This window comes from Oreochromis niloticus, linkage group LG18 (genome assembly GCF_001858045.2).
Source record: "Oreochromis niloticus isolate F11D_XX linkage group LG18, O_niloticus_UMD_NMBU, whole genome shotgun sequence".
NCBI classification, from domain to species: Eukaryota; Metazoa; Chordata; class Actinopteri; order Cichliformes; family Cichlidae; genus Oreochromis; species Oreochromis niloticus.
Window position 1 is genome coordinate 31,277,956 of NC_031982.2, and position 19,296 is coordinate 31,297,251.

A 19,296-nucleotide genomic window follows, 5' to 3' on the forward strand; every position below is an offset into this window, starting at 1 on the left:
ACGCAATCAGGAAGTCCACCAATAACATCACTACACAGGCCGTGTACTGGAATCCAAAGGGACAGAAGAAGAAAGAAAAACATGGCACAAGGACACACCTATCATAGTGTTGTGTGGTTTGTTAAAAGCTTAGTTTCAAATCAATATTTTAAATTGATTGTTCAGTCCTAATGGGGATAATTATGTTATCCACAAAAGGTCCAGTGGATGTACTCAGTCATAATGTATAGGGGTGTCTCTAGAATTTTGTTCATATGGGTGACCATATGGGGGCTACTGAAAATATTGAGATGGCACACCAAAAACATAATTTAAGGTTTTGTTTTTTAATATGCCGATGTCAAATATAGGTCACTTGAAAAATGTGGCCGAAGGAGTGATGACTGCAATTCGTGAGGGACAAACAAAGTGACAATATGAATGACAAAAATGTATATGCAGGAATAAATAATCATGTTTCAACTCATTGCAGGGTGTCTTCCTCTCTCTTGTACTCAACTTATTTATTTACAACATAGGACAGTCCTGACAGGGGCGACACTGGGAGGGCTAGAAATTTTGGCTCTTAGAATATTACGTCAGTTTCCTTGTTGCAGTTCGTCCATAGATTCGTCATGTGTCTCTATAACATATCTCTGAGGTCTCATTAGGACCCAACATGAGTTAGATTTCTTAATACAAAACTGAATCTATCTATTAAGGTTTTGCATACCTATTCTGTGCAACTTTACTTCAGGGTTCCACATGATGCCCAGCTGCTGCCCGGTCCAGACGATGCCACTTTTGGTTTCCTGCTTCAGTGCAAGCTGCTCTTCTTCCTGATTGATGGAGATTTCCTCTTGTTCCTCTTTAATCTGTGGAGGATCTTTGTCCTGCTGGTCCAGACTGGAGTTCCTCTCCTGGCTACAGACCTGCGGGTCATCCAGATCCTCATTTTCCTTACAATCATGTTGCTGTGGGAGGTCTTGACGGACACAACACATAAGAAAAAAGTTACACTGTGAGCAGGTCTCTCAGATATGTGAGCGATATTTAAATATTCTCTCTCATGCAGTGAACAGCGAAGAATTCTGTTTACATGCAGAAAGTCATCATTTATGAGGCGTACAGCTCGCTACCCCAACTTGATCCTTGTGGCCAATAATCCCCAGTTTTCATCGTCTCAACATTTTTCTACATTCTGCGTACAGTTCTGGGCCAACAGGACTGAAATCTGGTGGAATTTTTTGTTTTTTATTAAACAAACAGAAGATTTGAAATCCAGTTTTTATTTTACTGTGCTAACAGAAAACATGTCTTCAGTGAGGTAGTATCCCAGGCAGTAATGCACGCCACGTGTCTTTGTGACATCATCACCTGGCCTTTTGATATGAGTCATATTCACTTCGGTATTATGAAATCTGTATATTACAGATTCACATACCTATTTTGGTCAGCCGTAATCCAAGTTTACACAAGAAATCCAGCTGTTCTCCGGTCCAGACATGAATGCCTTCATCCTCCTGCTTCAATTCAAGCTGCTCTCCTTCCTCACTGCTGCAGGTTTCCTCCTGTTCCTCTTTAGTCTGTGGAGGCTCTGGGTCCTCCTGGTTGAGACTGGAGCTCCTTTCCTGGTCACAGACCTGCTGATCATCCAGACCTTCGTGTTCAACAAAGGGACACAAGAAAATAGTGACTAATGTGATGATAAGAAAGATCAAGAAGGATGAAAAGGGGTCACCTATTGAGAATCAAGTTTATCCTTTCACGGCTTCTTACATTCTTGCAGATGTTGCCACAGAAACATTCACTCATAGTCATGTGTTCATTGGGTGATGTTGATAACCGTACAGACGTCTGGGGTCTAATTTTTAGATGTGAGTGCCAGGGATCATCACACAATGTGAATAAACAAACAACCGAACGAACAGTAGCATGATTTGAATATGATCATGAAAGCTTAAAGTACTTTAAGACGGCAGACTGGAAGTCTTTGTTTTTTGACCAATGCATTAAACTATATATTTCTAGATATAAGTTTTAACGGCCGCCATTTTCTTTCTGAGTATTTATTATATGGCGTGTTGTGGGGAAAAGCCTGTTCTTACATTTGAGTCTAAGGTTTATTTGAGCACCTGACGGCTCTTTTTTTGCTTCTCATCTATAAACTCTCTCCACAACCTTTCAAATGATTCTTCTGTAGGTGGTCGAACAGAAATGTCGTGTTTGAGTCCGTGGTGGGGACCGCTTTGCGGCATAATTTGCATAGCAGAGTTTTCTGATCCGTGTCAGATTTTTCATAACCAAACCATGTCCATGCTACAGGGGGAGCCCCTGGTTTAGGAATAATATCCTCAATTTGTTTTGACTGGTCCTTCTGTTTGGAGCTACCAGGTTCTGCCTCATCTTTATTGATAGCCAGTGAAGATGAAACCAATGACAAAAATATTGCTGTAAATGTATTTTGCCACACCACAAAACAAATAATAGCGTATCATTTGAAACGATAGAGGTTTTAATTTGATCATTGGATATATTTCGTCACAGTGCACAGCTGTAATGTTAGCCTACTACAGGGGTTCCCAAAGTGGGGGGCGCAGAGCCACTGCAGGTGGGCGCGGTATGAATGTTTATTTAAAAAAAAAAAAAGAAAAGAAAAAAAAAAAGAAAAGAAGAATGCTTGGACACTGCTAGAATAATGGACAGGTTTTTTTGACGGGTCTCCCACACAAACGCAAAGCAGAGGTTGAAGCATCGCCGAATATGTTTCCAAACCAACTTCCTTCAAAGCCAAAAACTAGAAAATATGATGAAGCATATCTTGCATTTGGCTTCACCTGCAAAACTGAGTTTTCTCCAACCTTTTCGGTGATTCGAAACGCCGTTTGCGTGTGGACAAAAGGACCAAAGACATAGAAAAATCTGTGTTTACAAAAATACCCATGTTGGTGTGGACGTAGCATAAAAGAGTTAATAGTTTTACTGCTACCTGTAATTTAATGCAGTTTAATTATTTTTTATCAAAGGTTTAATGTGTGAAATAACTGCAATGGAGTTCAAAAACAAAATATGGGTGAGTGTGGTTGGTGGAAATTTTTTTTCTATACGACATTATGGTGTTCTGACAAACCATCCTACTTTGGCAAAACGTCCTACCGTAAGTAGTTTATGCACATTTCTGTTGTCACAGAGTAATTCCAGCACAAATTTAAGTAGGTATGACGGTTTGCCACTTAACTTTGCCCATCAGAGTATGTTTCTAACTCTTATTAACAAAGGTAGGATGGTTCGCCACTGAATTTTAGGTAGTGAAGTATGCTTCTAGCTCAGATAAACAAAGGTAAGACAATTTGCCTCTTAATTTAGCTGTTAAAGCATGCTTGTAGGTCACATTCACAAAGGCAGGATGGTTTGGCACTGAATTTTATCAGAGTATTTTTCTAGCTAATATTCATAAAGGTAAGACGGCTCGCAACTTAACTTCGTATTGTGCGCATGCGGAGAAACAACAGGTACGATGATTTGTCTGCACATGATTGTTTGCAGCGTTACGACCCGGCTCAAAAGCCGCAACATAAAAAGGAGATGAATACCAGAGTTTTAGTGAGAAGAGGTTCTATCTTAAAATGGCATAGCAGGTTGGCTAAAATGGCCACCAAGGCAAAGACTAGTGAGCTTCCTGAAAGCCTGCCTCAGGTATGTTTTTATCAACACCTGACTAGGTGGGGCCAATTAGCACCAGCTGAACATACTGAGGAGATTAGGGGCTGCAGAGGGACGTAACAGGTGGCTAGTAGCCTTCAGTTATAGCAATCATTCACACGGCAATATTACATTCATGTAGTTGTAAAAAGCATGAAAATATATCAAGTAATCCGGACCAAAGTATTCAAAATACATTATTCACATTGAGTAACTTAACAAAATACGTTACAAACTACATTTGGGCCATTAATTTGTAATCTGTAGTGGAAAACGTTTTAAAAGTAACCTTCTCAAAGCTGCACAGATATAACTGCATACACTTTACTGTGGTGTATTACTAATTTAGATCAATGCATTTAGATCATGCCCACGTGAATCACACGATGATCCCCCAATCCTACATCTCCACAAATTTACACACCTGTATTGTGTGACTTTATCCCGGGTCTGATATTCAGCAGTCTTAGCTGACGGATCTCCTCCTCATACCGGACGATCGTTTTTTCAAACTCTGAGAAGATTTCTTCTGCAGCAGTAGTTAACCTCTCCTTGATAAAATCTCTCAGATGCTGAACTGAAGACATTATTGCAACAGCAACCGATACCGCCAAACCAACGTCTTCAAACGTAACTCGGGTCAACTCAGTCACTTAAATCGGGCGCCATTGCCGCTATTCTTCTTTTATTGCACTTACGGTAGGCTGGAGGTATCAAAGGCGTAATACTGCCCTCATCAGGTCAGTCCAACATAAAGTCTGGTACTTTGCAGAAAACTGCAATTTTGCCATGAGATTATTAGTGATATCCTGGAATAAAGAAAGAAGAAAATACTTTGATTTAAGTTTGATTTACTGGAAAACCCTTTAGTTTGATCCAGCATTAATCATTTAACAGAACAAAGAATAATGCCTTCATTGATAATAGTCACTCTAAAAATAATTATATAACATCTTTTTAATAAACGAGGGTCTCCTGATTTCTCTGGTACGGTCCATGAAGTGGAAGTGAAATAACAATATACAAATACATTAATATGAATATACTACAGACATTTAGAGCACAGAGAAATTTAACGTATCATGTGGAGCAAATTGATTGATTGATTGATTGATTGATTGAATCTTTATTTTGAACATGTTAAAAAAGTACAACAACATAGAATTCAAAGAGACAAATAAATAAAGCAAAACAAAAGGAAAACGAGCTACCACAACTACAAATAGCTTTCATGTTCAAAAAGGAGCAGGAAGAAGCATAAGCTTATTTAATCCCACCCCTTTTCCACTATCTAGTAATCAATAGACTACAGAAATACCTCCTTGCAATTACATTATATGTTATGTGTATATATATATATATTTTTTAATTTATTTATTAATTGTATATATATATATATATATATATATATATATATATATATGTTTCTATCTATCCATACCTACGTATATACACATACACACATATACACATTTTCAATAACCCCAGTAACACCTCAAAGGATACACAACCTACAGATATATATACTCATACCAACATACCCGTGCACCCGCACACACATGAAAATATTGGACAAGAACACCCTATCAAATCTCTACCTCCTCCCTGTACCCTGTAAAAACCATATCCTTAAACCGCTTTTTAAACTGCACCATGCTCGGACATTGCTTCATATCTTTACTTAGTCTGTTCCACAGCTTCACTCCACACACAGAGATGCAAAAACTTTTTAATGTTGTGCGGATACAAGGATGTTTTAAATTTAATTCCCCCCTCATATTGTATCCCCGTTCCCTTTTAGAAAACAGTTTTAGAATATTGTCAGGAAGCAGGTTATTTATTGCTTTATACATAATTTGTGCAGTGAGAAAATGAACCAGATCTGTGAATTTTAGAATTTTTGATTTTAAGAATAGTGGATTTGTATGATCTCTGTAACCAGTTTTATGGATTATCCTTATGGCCCTTTTTTGTAATATAAAGATTGATGATAGCGAACATTTGTAGGTATTGCCCCAAACCTCTGCACAGTAATGCAAATACGGTGCAATCAGGGAACCATAGAGAATGTGGAGTGATTTGTGGTCCAGAATGTGTTTTACTTTACACAAGATTGAAACACTTCTTGAAATTTTGTTATGTATATGATTTATATGAGACTTCCAGTTTAATTTATCATCTATAATCACACCAAGAAACTTATGTTCAAGTACTCTTTCAATTTCCACACCATCTGTATGAATCTGCACTTGTGCATTTCTAAGGGAATTCCCAAATAAGATGATTTTAGTTTTACTTAGATTTAGAGATAATTTGTTCCTGTTAAACCATTTTTTAATTTTGCACATTTCTGAAGTAACTGTATCCAGCAGTTCCTTTAGATTCCCCCCAGAACAAAAAATATTTGTGTCATCTGCAAATAATACTAATTTTAATATATCAGATGCCTTACAAATATCATTTATATAAATAATAAATAATTTTGGACCCAGTTCAGAGCCTTGTGGAACACCACAAGCAATGTCCAAGCATGATGAGGAATGGACACCCAGCTTCACAAATTGTTTCCTGTCACTTAAATAATTTTTCACCCAGTGCAGTACAACCCCCCTGATCCCGTACCGTTCTAGTTTATTAATTAATATGTCATGATTGATTGTATCGAATGCTTTCTTGAGATCCAGAAATAGTCCAGCTGCATACTGTTTCTGATCTATAGCATTCGTAATCTCCTCAATTGATTCGATTAATGCCAGAGATGTTGATCTTTTTGATCTGAATCCATATTGACTGTCAGAGAGTAATTTATATTTATCTAAGAATTTGTCTAATCGTTTATTAAACAGGTTTTCTAGGATTTTGGAGAATTGTGGTAGCAAAGAAACTGGCCTGTAATTTGTGAAGTGGTGTCTATCCCCAGTTTTATACAGCGGCACAACTTTAGCTATTTTCATTTTGTTTGGAACTTTTCCAGACTGAAATGATAAGTTGCAAATATATGTTAGAGGTCCTACAATTCCTTCAATGACCTTCTTGATGATTATCATGTCAATATCATTACAATCAGTAGATGTTTTATATTTACATGTGTACAGTGTCAATTATTTCTTTTTCCTCCACTGCTGTGAGGAACATTGAGTTAGGGTTCCTATCAATCAGGCTTTCACTACAGTCTACTGATGGCAGTGACTCAGGAATTTGTTCTGCCAGATTTGGTCCAATATTTACAAAATAATGATTAAAGCTGTTGACCACATCAGCAGTGTTTTCCATAATATTGCCATTGTCAATAAAATATTGAGGATAACTTTGTTGTCCAGAATTATTTTTAATGATACCGTTTAAAACATCCCATATTCCCTTCATATTATGTTTATTGTTGTTCAATGTTTTACTATAATACTCCTTTCTACATACACGTATAATATTGGTCAACTTATTTTTGTATTTTTTATATTTATTTTCAGCATCTTTTGTTCTATGTTTTAGGAATTCCCTATAGAGTGTATTTTTCTTTTTACATGCATTTTGTAAACCCTTAGTGATCCATGGTCTATCTGAATGTTTGTGCTTTCTGTTGTATTTTATTGTTGGACAGTTTTTATCGTACAATTCCATGAATATTTTTAAAAATATGCCATATGCAATATCAATATCAGTTTCTTCGTACACGTTGTCCCAGTCCTGATTTAATAGATCGTTCTTAAGTGCATTCATAGTTTCTTCTGTCCTTACTCGTCTGTATCTCAGTTGTTCTTCATGCTGATTTCTCTTGTAATTAGTGTTATAAACTGCAAAAACTGGTAGGTGATCACTGATGTCATTAATTAATAATCTGCTCACGATGTTGTTTTCCATATTGTTGGTGAAAATATTGTCAAGTAAGGTGGCACAATGTGGTGTAATTCTGCTAGGCCTGGTTATTTTAGGATGTAAACTCAAACTGTACACAGTGTTTAGGAATTCGTCGGTCATTTTATGCTTTTTCGGATTCAACAGGTCAATATTAAAATCACGACAGATAAACATAACTTTTTGATTTGTTTTAGAGAATATTTCTTCTATGAAGTCATTAAATACTTGAATACTAGAGCCAGGTGTTCTATATATACAGCTAATTATTACATTTTTCTCTTTTTCCTTATAAATTTCAATTGTTATACATTCTAATAAATTATCAATCGCAGTTGTCATACTTTCCACCACCTTGTAATTTAGGTTTTTATCCACATACACAGCCGCTCCTCCTCCACTTTTGTTCCTTCTATTTACAAAATTCACATCATATCCCTCCAGTCCAAAGTCCAGTCCTTTTTCCGCATTGATCCATGTTTCAGAAATGGCAATAATTCCAAATGGATTTGTCAACTCATTTAGATATTCCTTTATATTGTTGAAGTTGGCATACAGACTTCTGCTATTAAAATGGATTATTGATCATTTATTTTCCATGTTGATGGTGTGTTTAAACTGTTCATCAGTGAAGTAGCAGCAGTTATTGCTGATGTTGTAGAAGAAATTATTTTCCGGGTCTATATCCTTTTCTAAGTCTAGAACATTATGGTCTGTGTATCGAAAGATGATCACGGACAATTAGGATAAGGCTGTTGATGTGGTCGCCTTCCTCTTCCCCTCTGATAATAACAGCTAACATTTTTAACAACAATTTAACAATTTATCACTGTACAAAAATAAAAAGTATTCATGTTCATGTTGAGTCTGAGTCTGCAGAAGGTCGCAGTGCAGTGGAAGACGTCATGCCTCATTTCTATATCAAAGACGCCAAGTCACAGTGGCCCCCAGTATTACAGGTCTGTGACACTGACTTCCCACTGTAATGATCAGAAGCTGATGCTGTAAAGTTAATATAGTTCCATGCAAGACATCAAAGTGGAACTATCTGTGTGGACACTAAGATGTGAGCTAAAAGAAAAAACCTACACAGGTATGAGAACTAGAAAAGTGATATACATGTTCTTCCTGCTAGCTAAGTGTGAATAATAAAAACATGTAGCAGATCATAAAAGGACTCATTCTTCATAAATAAGGAGACAAACAAAACACCCACGTCATGAAGAACCTGGAAAGACTCATCCTCGACCAGCTCCACCCTATAGTCAGGCCACATCAGGATCTCCTTCAGTTTGTTACCAGCCTCACCTCGGGGCGCAGGACGCCATGATATAACTGCTCAATCGTGCCTATGCCCATCTGGGCCAGCTGGTGAGCACTGTGAAGATCATGTTTTTTTGTTTTTATACTTTTTCAGTGCATTTAATACATCAGGTCAATCGTCCTGGATGATAAGATAAGAGATAAGATCAGATAAGATAACCTTTATGAGTCCCACGCGTGGGAAATTTCTTTTGTTACAGCAGAAAGTGGACAGTCCAAAGTTACATAGCAAAAATTAGAAAACACTGGAATAGGATAAGATGATAAGAATAAGAATAAGATACTGTACACAATAGACTAGAATAAAATAAAATACTATATACAATAGGATAAAAATTAGAATAAAAATACTGTATACAACTGAGTCAAATACAACGTTGTCAGAAAAAGAGTATTGCACTTAGTGTTATTGCACGTGTGGATGTGTGTGTTTGGTCAGCTGCAAAGTCTTTGTTGTGGAGTCTGACAGCAGTGGGGAGGCAAGACCTGCCAAATCTCTCCATCCCACATCGTGGGTGCCGCAGCCTGCCAGTGAAGGAGCTGCTCAGTGCTGTCAGAGTCTCCTGCATGTGGACATGTTTTCCAACAGGGATGACAGCTTAGCCACCATTCTCCTGTCACTCGCCACCTCCACCAGCTCCTTGGTTTTACTAGCCTTGATCTGGAGGTAGTTCTGCTGGCACCAGTTTATAGTCTTGGGTCAATTCTCTGTACTCCTTGTCGTCCCCATCAGTGATGAGGCCGACTATTGCAGAGTTGTCAGAGAACTTCTGCAGGAAGCACTGGGTGGAGTTGTGGGAGAAGTCTGCAGTGTAGATGGTGAAGAGGAACGGAGCCAGAACCGTTTCCTGTGGGGCATCTTGTAGTGTTTATAGAAGACGTAAAACCACAGTCATAACAGGGGTTTACCACCATGACATGGCCCCCAGCTCAGTGCTGCAGCCTCAGCAATGAAGGTGCTGAACCTGGTCCATTTAGACCCAATGTCCCCAGTCTCCCTCTGAATGGTGTCGAAGCTCTGCCAGGGGACAGTGACGATCTCAAGGACAGGGACCTTTGCTACGTGAATTACTAAATTCACTTGAGAAAAAATATAAGTAAGTTAGTATCAACTAGTGGTAGGACTGAGCTAAAGTGCTATCTGGGTCCATCCAGGTCACTCACCACCCTTGGCGGACACAGGTCAAACTTATATTAGACAATAGAAGGAATAAATAAAAATAAAGCATAAACAAATATTCACAATTTTCAAAAAGAGTGGGCAGAGAATTTCTACATGGGCTGGTCACAACCATAAGGTAGCTGACAGACTGGCGGAGAACTGGTGGAGACACTGATCTTAAATACATCAACAAGACCACCTACCTATACGCCAAACGAGATTAATTACACATGTCTAATTCACTATAATGCCACTGAGGTAAGTGAAGTGCAGCCTGCATGGTGTAATAAAACAATAAACATTATGAATTAGTATAACACCTGTTAGTTAATTCTTTTCAGGACTGGCCTATTTTGGTTCTGTGGAAAAAAACACTTTTGGATTTGCTACCTCAGATGTGGACTGGAACCTGTACGTCGGTAAGATTAGTGCTTCCAGTGACTGTGAAGGCTGAACCTAACTCAGACACTGGTGTGGTTTAGACGCTTCCTGAATTTTGATTTAATCAAGATTTTAATACAAATTGGTGTTACTGAAGCTCAGAGAGGGAGAGGTGTGTTATTTAACTAAAATGCACGCTGGTTTAAATTCATGTTGGGTACCTCCTAAAGAATTGTGGACTGCATTAAGTCCACTGTGATGTTTAATTGGCTAACTTATACTGAAAATACCATTGCAGATTTGTTTGAACAATCTGTCTTCACGTCACTGATGGTGGTATAAAAAGAGGAAGTTCTCAGACATGCTCTTGGCAGACAGGGGAGGTGTGTGTTCAGTGTTTGCTATTATGTGCTCCACTTTTGTTCTGAAACACACAACTTCAGAAGCCATTGATGGAGTATGGTTAAGGACCTGGAAAGTGAGGAGGAGAAGGAAGTCAGTATGATGAAGCCCTTTGAATGTGTTTAATCTTTCTGGCCAGTTGCTTCACCAAAAGGCAGATCACGCAAAGCCCTGTTTAACAGCTTGTTTGGAAGTACTGTTAGTTTTTCAAAGAGAAGCAGGATTGTGGGGTCGCAAATTTTAAAGTCTTTGCAGAATTTACACAGGCCGGAAAGATGCTGATTCAGGCTTTTGGAACACAATTTAAACAAAAACACAAAATTTACAGGAGATGATGTAAAGTTTGATGCCAACAGTTTTTATTGAATATACAACTTAAACAGAAACTTAAAAGAAAGCAAAGACCTCTAGGGTGTTCGCCATAAGCACATGCAGGCCAAAAAGCCAACAAAAATTAATTAAGACAAAGACTCCCAGTTCACTTCTGAGCTCCTTTATGGGAGAGGAGTCACCAGCTCCTCCTCCTTTATTATGTAACTATCCATATTTTATCTTTAAACTTATTTAATTCCATCTTAAACTAGATTTATTTCCCCAATTGTGTCAAAATCTTTTTCTTAAAAACAATTATCTATTAAATGTGTTTATAAATGTCTCACTTTGACCAGTATATCAATTTACACAACTTTGCTTCCTCTATGATATTCAACATTTGTCTTGCATAACTTTCTGGGCTTTCTTCCAATGACCTTTTCATCCATCATTTTCATAGGTGGTTTTTTGACAGGTTTATGGCCCGAGTTCAGCTCATAGGGTCAGGAATAATGACTGTTATGCCAGCCTTACAGTAAGAAGCAATTAATACTACAGATTTTTTTATGCCTTTAAATCAATTTGCATTGCTAAATGTAAGCTATAAATTTCACTAATTAGGGGCTTCTACAACTTTGGAAAGTTTGGGCCGTCAAAGTGACTCACATATATATAAAATAATTACCAAGTGCATCTTCAAATCCAGTTTCAGTTTCTACCAACTAACATATCACAAACCTTTCAAAATGGAACACTGTTAAAGTTACACATTAGTCCAAATTATTATATCACAAAACAACAGCTGGGTATCAACAGTGCTCACATAAAAGTAGTGCAAGTTATGATATAAACATAGAGAATAAACAACCTAAGTATGTGGGTCACAAACAATATGAGTAAATGGATCAACTGGTTAACGTTGTCATTCCCGAAAATATTCCTTTTCTGTATACAAAGCACTTCCCAAATATGTCAATTCAATGTATAAATTTAATTAAAAAAAAAAAAAAGAACACCAACAGGAGTTCTGGCAGTGTGCAAGTCAGCGAAAAGTGATTGCAGCTGTTTGCTGCTTTAAACACCTTCAAACTGTGAACTTCAGATAAACAACTGACTTTAATTAAGGCTACCTCATGAACACGTGTAGTATTTTTTATACAGATATTTCCGATTGTGTTTTTGAGAAATAGTTCTTTTTACATCAAGACACAAAAAATATCTCAAGCACTGTCAAGGCCATGACGAAGGAAATGAAGAAACTTCAGCCAAGACAAAGCCAATAAACTATAAAACAATGACGTCAGAAAAAGGTGATAAAGGTGCATACATTTTATGCTGCGAGACAAACTCTGTTTGTCTTGTCCAAATGTGAAAGCAGAAACTGAGCTTCCAAAAAGGTTTTGAAAATGAAGTTTTTTTCCAAATGTTCATTTTTAAATGATCCAAACACTGTTTCTGTTCTACCATCAACATTTAGCATGTACCATGGTTTCATATATGCATTTTCAACTGTACTGAAGAACTAAACTGTTTGCCACAGGTGTGGTTTCTTACATGTGTCTCTTCAACTGCCCTTTGTGAGTAAATATTTTTACCTTTGCGAATTCTCATGTGTATATTCAAATTTGATTTTACATTAAATCTTTTCCCACGGGTGCTACAGGAATATTGTTTTTCATTTGTATGGAATTCCATGTGTCTATTCAAATGTTCCTTCCGGCTAAATCCATTCCCACAGATGCGACAAGAATGTTGCTTCTCACCTGTGTGAATTAGCATGTGTCTAGTCAACACTGACTTCCTGCTAAATCTTTTCCCACAGGTGCCACAAGAATGTAGTTTCTCACCTGTGTGAACTGGCATGTGTTGTTTCGAATGTGACTTCTGGCTAAATCTTTTTCCACAGATGCTACAAGAACGTGGCTTCTCACCTGTGTGAATTTGTTCATGTCGATTCAATTTTTCCATCTTATTACATTTTTTCCCACAGGTGCTACATAAATGTGCTGTCTTGTGATTTTGAACTTTCAGGCCTGATACGATTTGTTCTGACTTATTTCTGTATGACTCCTTGCTTTCGTCCTGATCTGTGTCCAGAGGGTTTTGAGAAAGTAGCTGGTCACTGCTTGGTTCCAGGTCACTGTGGTCACTTTCTTCATGAGCAGGAAAAGTTTCAGTATCCTGCTTCAGTACAAGGGGGTTTTCGTCCTTACAGTCTTGTTGCGGAAAATCTAAAGCGACAGATTTAAAAAAAACAACAACACATGTTTCAGAAATTACAAGGTAATCTTAACCATTAGCAGGTCTCCACATGATAAGCATGTTGCTCAGATATACCAATGAAAGGCATGTTGTGGGGAGAGGCTGTTTTGCTGACTAATTGAAAATCATTTTGGCTGCTCATTTACAAACTCTACGAAAAACACTCTTCTTCTGTGATCGATTTAACTTTGGAATCGGATATTTTTTAAGTGATTTAAACTCTGGTGTTGAATCACAGATATGTGATATCAACCACAGACCATCTACAGTGAGAAAATACAGACAATATATAATCAAACAAAACAACAAAATGTTTTCATTTAAACATTCAAGTGCAGAAAACATTTAACAGTTTACTTAAAATTTACAGGACACTCACTGCAGTATTTATTTATTTTTTAGATTAATCATTCATTGCCTGATTGGTGGGTAGAATGGGAGGTAGAGCCTTCAGCTTTCAGGTTCCTCTTCTGTAGAAACAGCTTCCAGTTTGGATTCAGAAGACAGACACCCTCTCTACTTTTAAGATTAGGCTTAAAACTTTCCTTTTTGATAAAGCATAGAGTTATGGCTGGATCAGGTGACCCTGATTAGGCCTAGGACTTGCCAAAATTCATGAGTGTTTCTTCTTCACTCACAACACCCTGTGTTTACAAAACACAGCCATGCAAGGAACCTGTTCTGTTGTCAATTGGAAAATGTGGCCAAAAACAAGAAGGAAAAGAATTACATGCTTAGTTAACTTCCTGTTATTAAATTTGATATTCACGGTAAGTGCGCCTGCAGGTGCAGGGGTGCAGCACAGGCGACTGCAGTTCGTGAGGGACAAACAAAGTGACAATACGAATGACAGAAATGTATATGCAGAATAAATTACAAGCTGATGTGTCAACTTATTGTACGGTGTCTTCCTCTCTGTTGGGCTCATTTATAACAATTATTACCAAAATAGGACAGTCTTGCCAGGGGGGGCCACTGGGAAGCTAGAAATTTTGGCTTTTGGAATCAGTCAGTTTCCTTATTTCAGTTGGTCTTTAAATTTTTCATGTGCCTCTATTAGGGCTGCCACGATTAGTCAACTAGTCACGATTACGTCGACTTTTAAAACCGTTGACAACTAATTTAATAGGCAAAGCATTGTTTGAAGCTTTGTAAGATCCTGAAAGATGCAGGAAAAAGTAGTAGGATTTAAGAGTGTAATAACGGACTGAAACAAACGATGGCAGCAATGCATCTACAAGGATGCCAGCTGCCGTTAAGTCTGGGAGCCTTCTGAGAAAATAAAAGAGAAGAATATCCAATGCAAAATCTGCAAAATGGAACTGGCCTTCTATGGCAGTACGACAGTGATGCACAAGCATCTGAAAAGGAAGGTGACTTCTGACGACAAACTGGTACAGTCGTCTCAGTAAAGTAATTGGCTAGTTAGCTGCTAACATTAGCGTAAACAGCGAGCTACTTACTCATATTGATAGCTGTAAACATTATGTTACAGTACTGCTTAAAAAAAACATGTTTGTCTTCAATGGACGACGTTGTCACCAAGCCAACAATATGCACACCTCGGCACACATTTTGGGGGTCTTTCAGTTTGCTGCTACAATCTGCAAATTTCATTAAAAGTTTAATAAACTATCATCTTGTCTTTATTTTTAGATACGACTTACCTTAAACACTTCAAGCTGGAAGCTAATAAGCAGATGCATGCTGGTGCAATAAGCTGTACGTTTTACGTCAAACGGATGCATGATCTGATCAGTCAACTGATCGCAAAAATAATCGGTGACTAGTCAACTATCAAAATAATCGTTTGTGGCAGCCCTAGCCTCTATAACGTATATCTGAGGTCTGATTAGGATCCAACATGAGTTAGATTTCTTAATACAAAACTGAATCTATCTATTAAGGTTTTGCATACCTATTCTGTGCAACTTTACTTCAGGGTTCCACATGATGCCCAGCTGCTGCCCGGTCCAGACGATGATGCCTTTGGTTTCCTGCTTCAGTGCAAGCTGCTCTTCTTCCTGATTGGTGGAGATTTCCTCTTGTTCCTCTTTAGTCTGTGGAGGATCTTTGTCCTGCTGGTCCAGACTGGAGTTCCTCTCCTGGCTACAGACCTGCGGGTCATCCAGATCCTCATTTTCCTTACAATCATGTTGCTATGGAAGGTCTTGACGGACACAACACATAAGAAAAAAGTTAGACTGTGAGCAGGTCTCTCAGATATATGAGCGATATTTAAGGTGTTGTAAATATTCTCTCTCATGCGCTGAACAGCAAAGAATTCTGTTTATATGCAGAAAGTCATCATTTATGAGGCGTATAAATCGCTAGTCCAACTTGATCCTTGTGGCCAATAATCCACATTTTTCATCATCTTAACATTTTCCTACGTTCTGCATACAGTTCTGGGCCAACATGACTTAAATCTATATGGTGGAAAATTTAGTTTTTTTTAGTTAAACAAACAGAAGATTTTAAACCCAGTTTTTATTTTACTGTGCTAACAGAAAACATGTCTTCAGTGAGGTAGTATCCCAGGCAGTAATGCACGCCACATGTCTTTGTGATGTCATCACCTGGCCTTTTGATATGAGTCATATTCACTTCTGTATTATGAAATCTGTAAGGTACAGTTTCACATACCTATTCTGGTCAGCCGTAATCCAGGTTTACACAAGAAATCCAGCTGTTCTCCGGTCCACACATGAATGCCTTCATCCTCCTGCTTCAGTTCAAGCTGCTGTCCTTCCTCACTGCTGCACATTTCCTCCTGTTCTTCTTTAGTCTGTGGAGGATCTGGGTTCTCCTGGTTGAGACTTGAGCTCCTCTCCTGGTCACAGACCTGCTGATTATCCAGACCTTCGTGTTCAACAAAGAGACACAAGAAAATAGTGACTAATGTGATGATAAGAAAGATCAAGAAGGATGAAAACGGTCACCTATTGAGAATTAAGCTCATGGCTTCACAGGCTCTTGCATTCTTGCAGACGTTACCACAGAAACATTCACTCATAGTCATGTGTTCATTGGGTGATGTTGATAACCTTACAGCTGTCTGGGGTCTAATTTTTAGATGTGGCTGCCAGTGATCATCACACAATGCGAATAAACAAACAAATCAACAGTAGCATGATCTGAATATGATCATGAAAGCAGCTAAGGTATGCTGTTAATGCTAATCTTTTAACATTTTACTAATAAATACACAATCACTGGTCACTTTATTAGGTACACATTGCAAGTACTAGATTGGAGCCCCTTTCGTCCTCACAGCTGATTTAATTCTTTGTGGAGATTCAGCAAAGTGCTGAAAACGTTCCTCAGAAACTTGTGGTCTATATTGATCGGAGAGCTTCACACAGCTGCTGCATATCTGTCATCTTCACATCCATGACGCAAATCTCATGGTCCACCACATTCCAAAGGTTCTCTGTTGGGTTGAGAGCTGGTGACTCTGGAGAACACCCGAGAACAGGGAACTCATTGATATTTTAAGCGCACTGCATATTTTCTCTTTTTCGGATTATTCTCTGTAAATCATACAGATGTTTGTGCTGGAATATTTAAGCAGATCAGCAGTTTCTGAAACACTCAGACCAGCCAGTGTGGCACCAACACCCAGCATACCATATCTCAACATTTCTGGCACCCAGTTTTTCCTTTCTATTTTTTGGTCACCTGGAAGAACTAAAGAACTAATTTTATATTACCACTAAAATAGCCCTTTCCTACCACTTATTATGGTATATAGATTATGTACAAGTTACTTCATTACTGGAGTTTGTAGAATCCTTAAATGGACATTTTGCAAGTTTATGTTTTACCCTTAATTACAGCACTAAAGAAATTAACTTCTTTGACAAAAAAGTAACAAAAAAGACAAATCTCTGTCCACCTCTCTGTACCCCAAACCTACTGATTGGAATACATTACATTGCAAAACAAAAGAAAATGCTGCACTGATTAAAATAAGTCTACTGTAATTGTGGGAAAGTCTGTGCAGAGTAAAATTTAAAAAATCTAGCACTAGGTCTGGGTCATGGAAGTTTCCATCCTAGCCACCTCAAAAAAAGCTTACCTGTAAGCCAATTGATTAGTCTTAAACATATTTGTGAAATTCTGGAACAATACTATGAGAATAAAGAAGAGATGTTGAAAAAAAGTTAAAGAAAGAAATTATGAAGAGGACTCTATAAGATCTGCAGAAAAAAAAGGTCGACTCAAAAAGTAGGAAGTTTTATTTAGAGATCAAGAAACCTCCAAAACTTAAATCAAATCTTGTCTTCTAGACAACCTTTACACAAACACCCAGGAACATTAAAGAAATCATTTTAAAACATTGGTATAGCCTTCAAAGTGATCCAAGCTTATCATTAGGGATTTTTAAAGAACCGCCAATGATAACTTAAGAGAGGTAAAACATTACAGATAGGCTTGTCAGAGCTTTCCAGGACCCTAAAACTCCAGATAAAACTTTAATAAGTCACAAGCTAATTTCAAATGTGGCATAAACAGTCAATACACAAAAAATGTAAAATCGTTAAAAGACCCTAGTAGTGGCAAGATCACTGACAAAGGTTTGATCATTTGCAGAACTGAAAATACAATCTACATGATACAGTGCCCATGCAATAAAATATAAATGAGAAACATCCTGTCATCTAAAAGAACGAATTAATGGACACAGAAGTTTGATTAAGAAAAATTATTTAACCAGTCCTGTTTCAAGACATTTTAATGAAAACATTATAAATCACCTTTATTTTACATACGCATCGAAGCCATTAAACCGAGTCAAAGAGGTGGCAATATTAATTTCATCACAGAAAAAGGAGACACATTCTGGATATTTTGTTTAAAGAGTTTAAATCATACAGGTATGATTGAGGTTTTATCTATTAATGAGTTTCTGTGAACTTTACTTTTGTGTTTCTATGTTTTTAACTAGATTTTTGCTTCATTTTTCCTTTTAATGTTCCTGTAGGTACTTTATTTTTTATATTAACTTGTTTGCAGGTGTCTGTGTACATTTTAGTATGTATTACATTAAGACATGCAGGGTTTTTTTACATTTATCTTTTCTCCCCTTTTAATCTGTAGTGGCTCAGTCCAGAACCTATTTGGGCTATAGTTTAACCAATTTACCAATACCAACTTGTTAAATGATAAATGGTCAACTGCTTTATTTGTGAAGCTGTGATTGGTCTAATTAGAGTTTTTCTTTTTTCTGTTTCCTGATTTTTATTTAAACACAAACCATTTGACATTTTGCAATGACGCTGATGAAGACTACAAACCGAAATGCGTTGGTCACTAAATAAAGCTGTTCCCTATTACTTTACATGTCACTGGAGTTTAAGTCATCAGAGCCTCTATCCACACATTCAAAATGCCTCTAAAGCACTTTGGGAATTGTCCACATGCCCAGGCACGTGAATCCCGCGATGATCCCACAACCCCCACATTTCCACAAATTTACACACCTGCATTGTGTGACTTTATCCCGGGTCTGATATCAAGCAGTCTTAGCTGACTAATCTCCTCCTCATACCGGACAATCGTTTTTTCAAACTCTGATAAGATTTCTTCTGCGGCAGTAGTTAATCTCTCCTTGATAAACTCTCTCAGATGCTGAATTGAAGACATTATTTCAACAATAACCGATACCGCCAAATCAACGTCTTCAAACTTAACTCGGGATCGTGATAGAAAGCCATTGCCGCTATTCTTCTTCTGTTGTACTTACGGTAGGCTGGAGGTGTCAAAGGCGTAATACTGCCCTCATCAGGTCAGTCCAACAAAAATCAATTCCTGACGTAAAGACTGGAGGTTTGCAGAAACCTGGATAAAGAATTTATCGTTCCCAATTATCCAAGCTGAGGATTAGCTGTAATGCCCATCTCTGACAATTCATTATG

The 19,296-nt window shown here is 37.7% G+C and overlaps 2 protein-coding genes across 36 annotated transcripts in view; one reads left to right on the forward strand and one right to left on the reverse strand.

The window, feature by feature from the left end:
• LOC102080865 (zinc finger protein 850) overlaps nucleotides 1-4,415 on the reverse strand; it is a 62,728-nt gene extending 58,313 nt beyond the window's left edge. For 10 of the 35 annotated variants that reach the window (XM_025900287.1, XM_025900282.1, XM_025900288.1 and 7 more), the window contains exons 1-3: nucleotides 4,106-4,403; nucleotides 1,424-1,639; nucleotides 713-964 (exon numbers count right to left, since the gene is read on the reverse strand). In XM_025900287.1, coding sequence (XP_025756072.1) covers nucleotides 713-964; nucleotides 1,424-1,639; nucleotides 4,106-4,268 — 631 coding nt within the window. In that variant the 5' untranslated portion in view covers nucleotides 4,269-4,403. Of the gene's footprint in view, nucleotides 1-712; nucleotides 965-1,423; nucleotides 1,640-4,105 lie in introns of all 35 variants that reach the window. The other 25 variants (XR_003214887.1, XM_025900292.1, XM_025900293.1 and 22 more) reach the window with 13 other exon arrangements.
• The window catches only part of LOC109195563 (tripartite motif-containing protein 16), a 1,176,058-nt gene that overhangs the window by 804,750 nt on the left and 352,012 nt on the right, over nucleotides 1-19,296 (forward strand). The window lies entirely within an intron of this gene.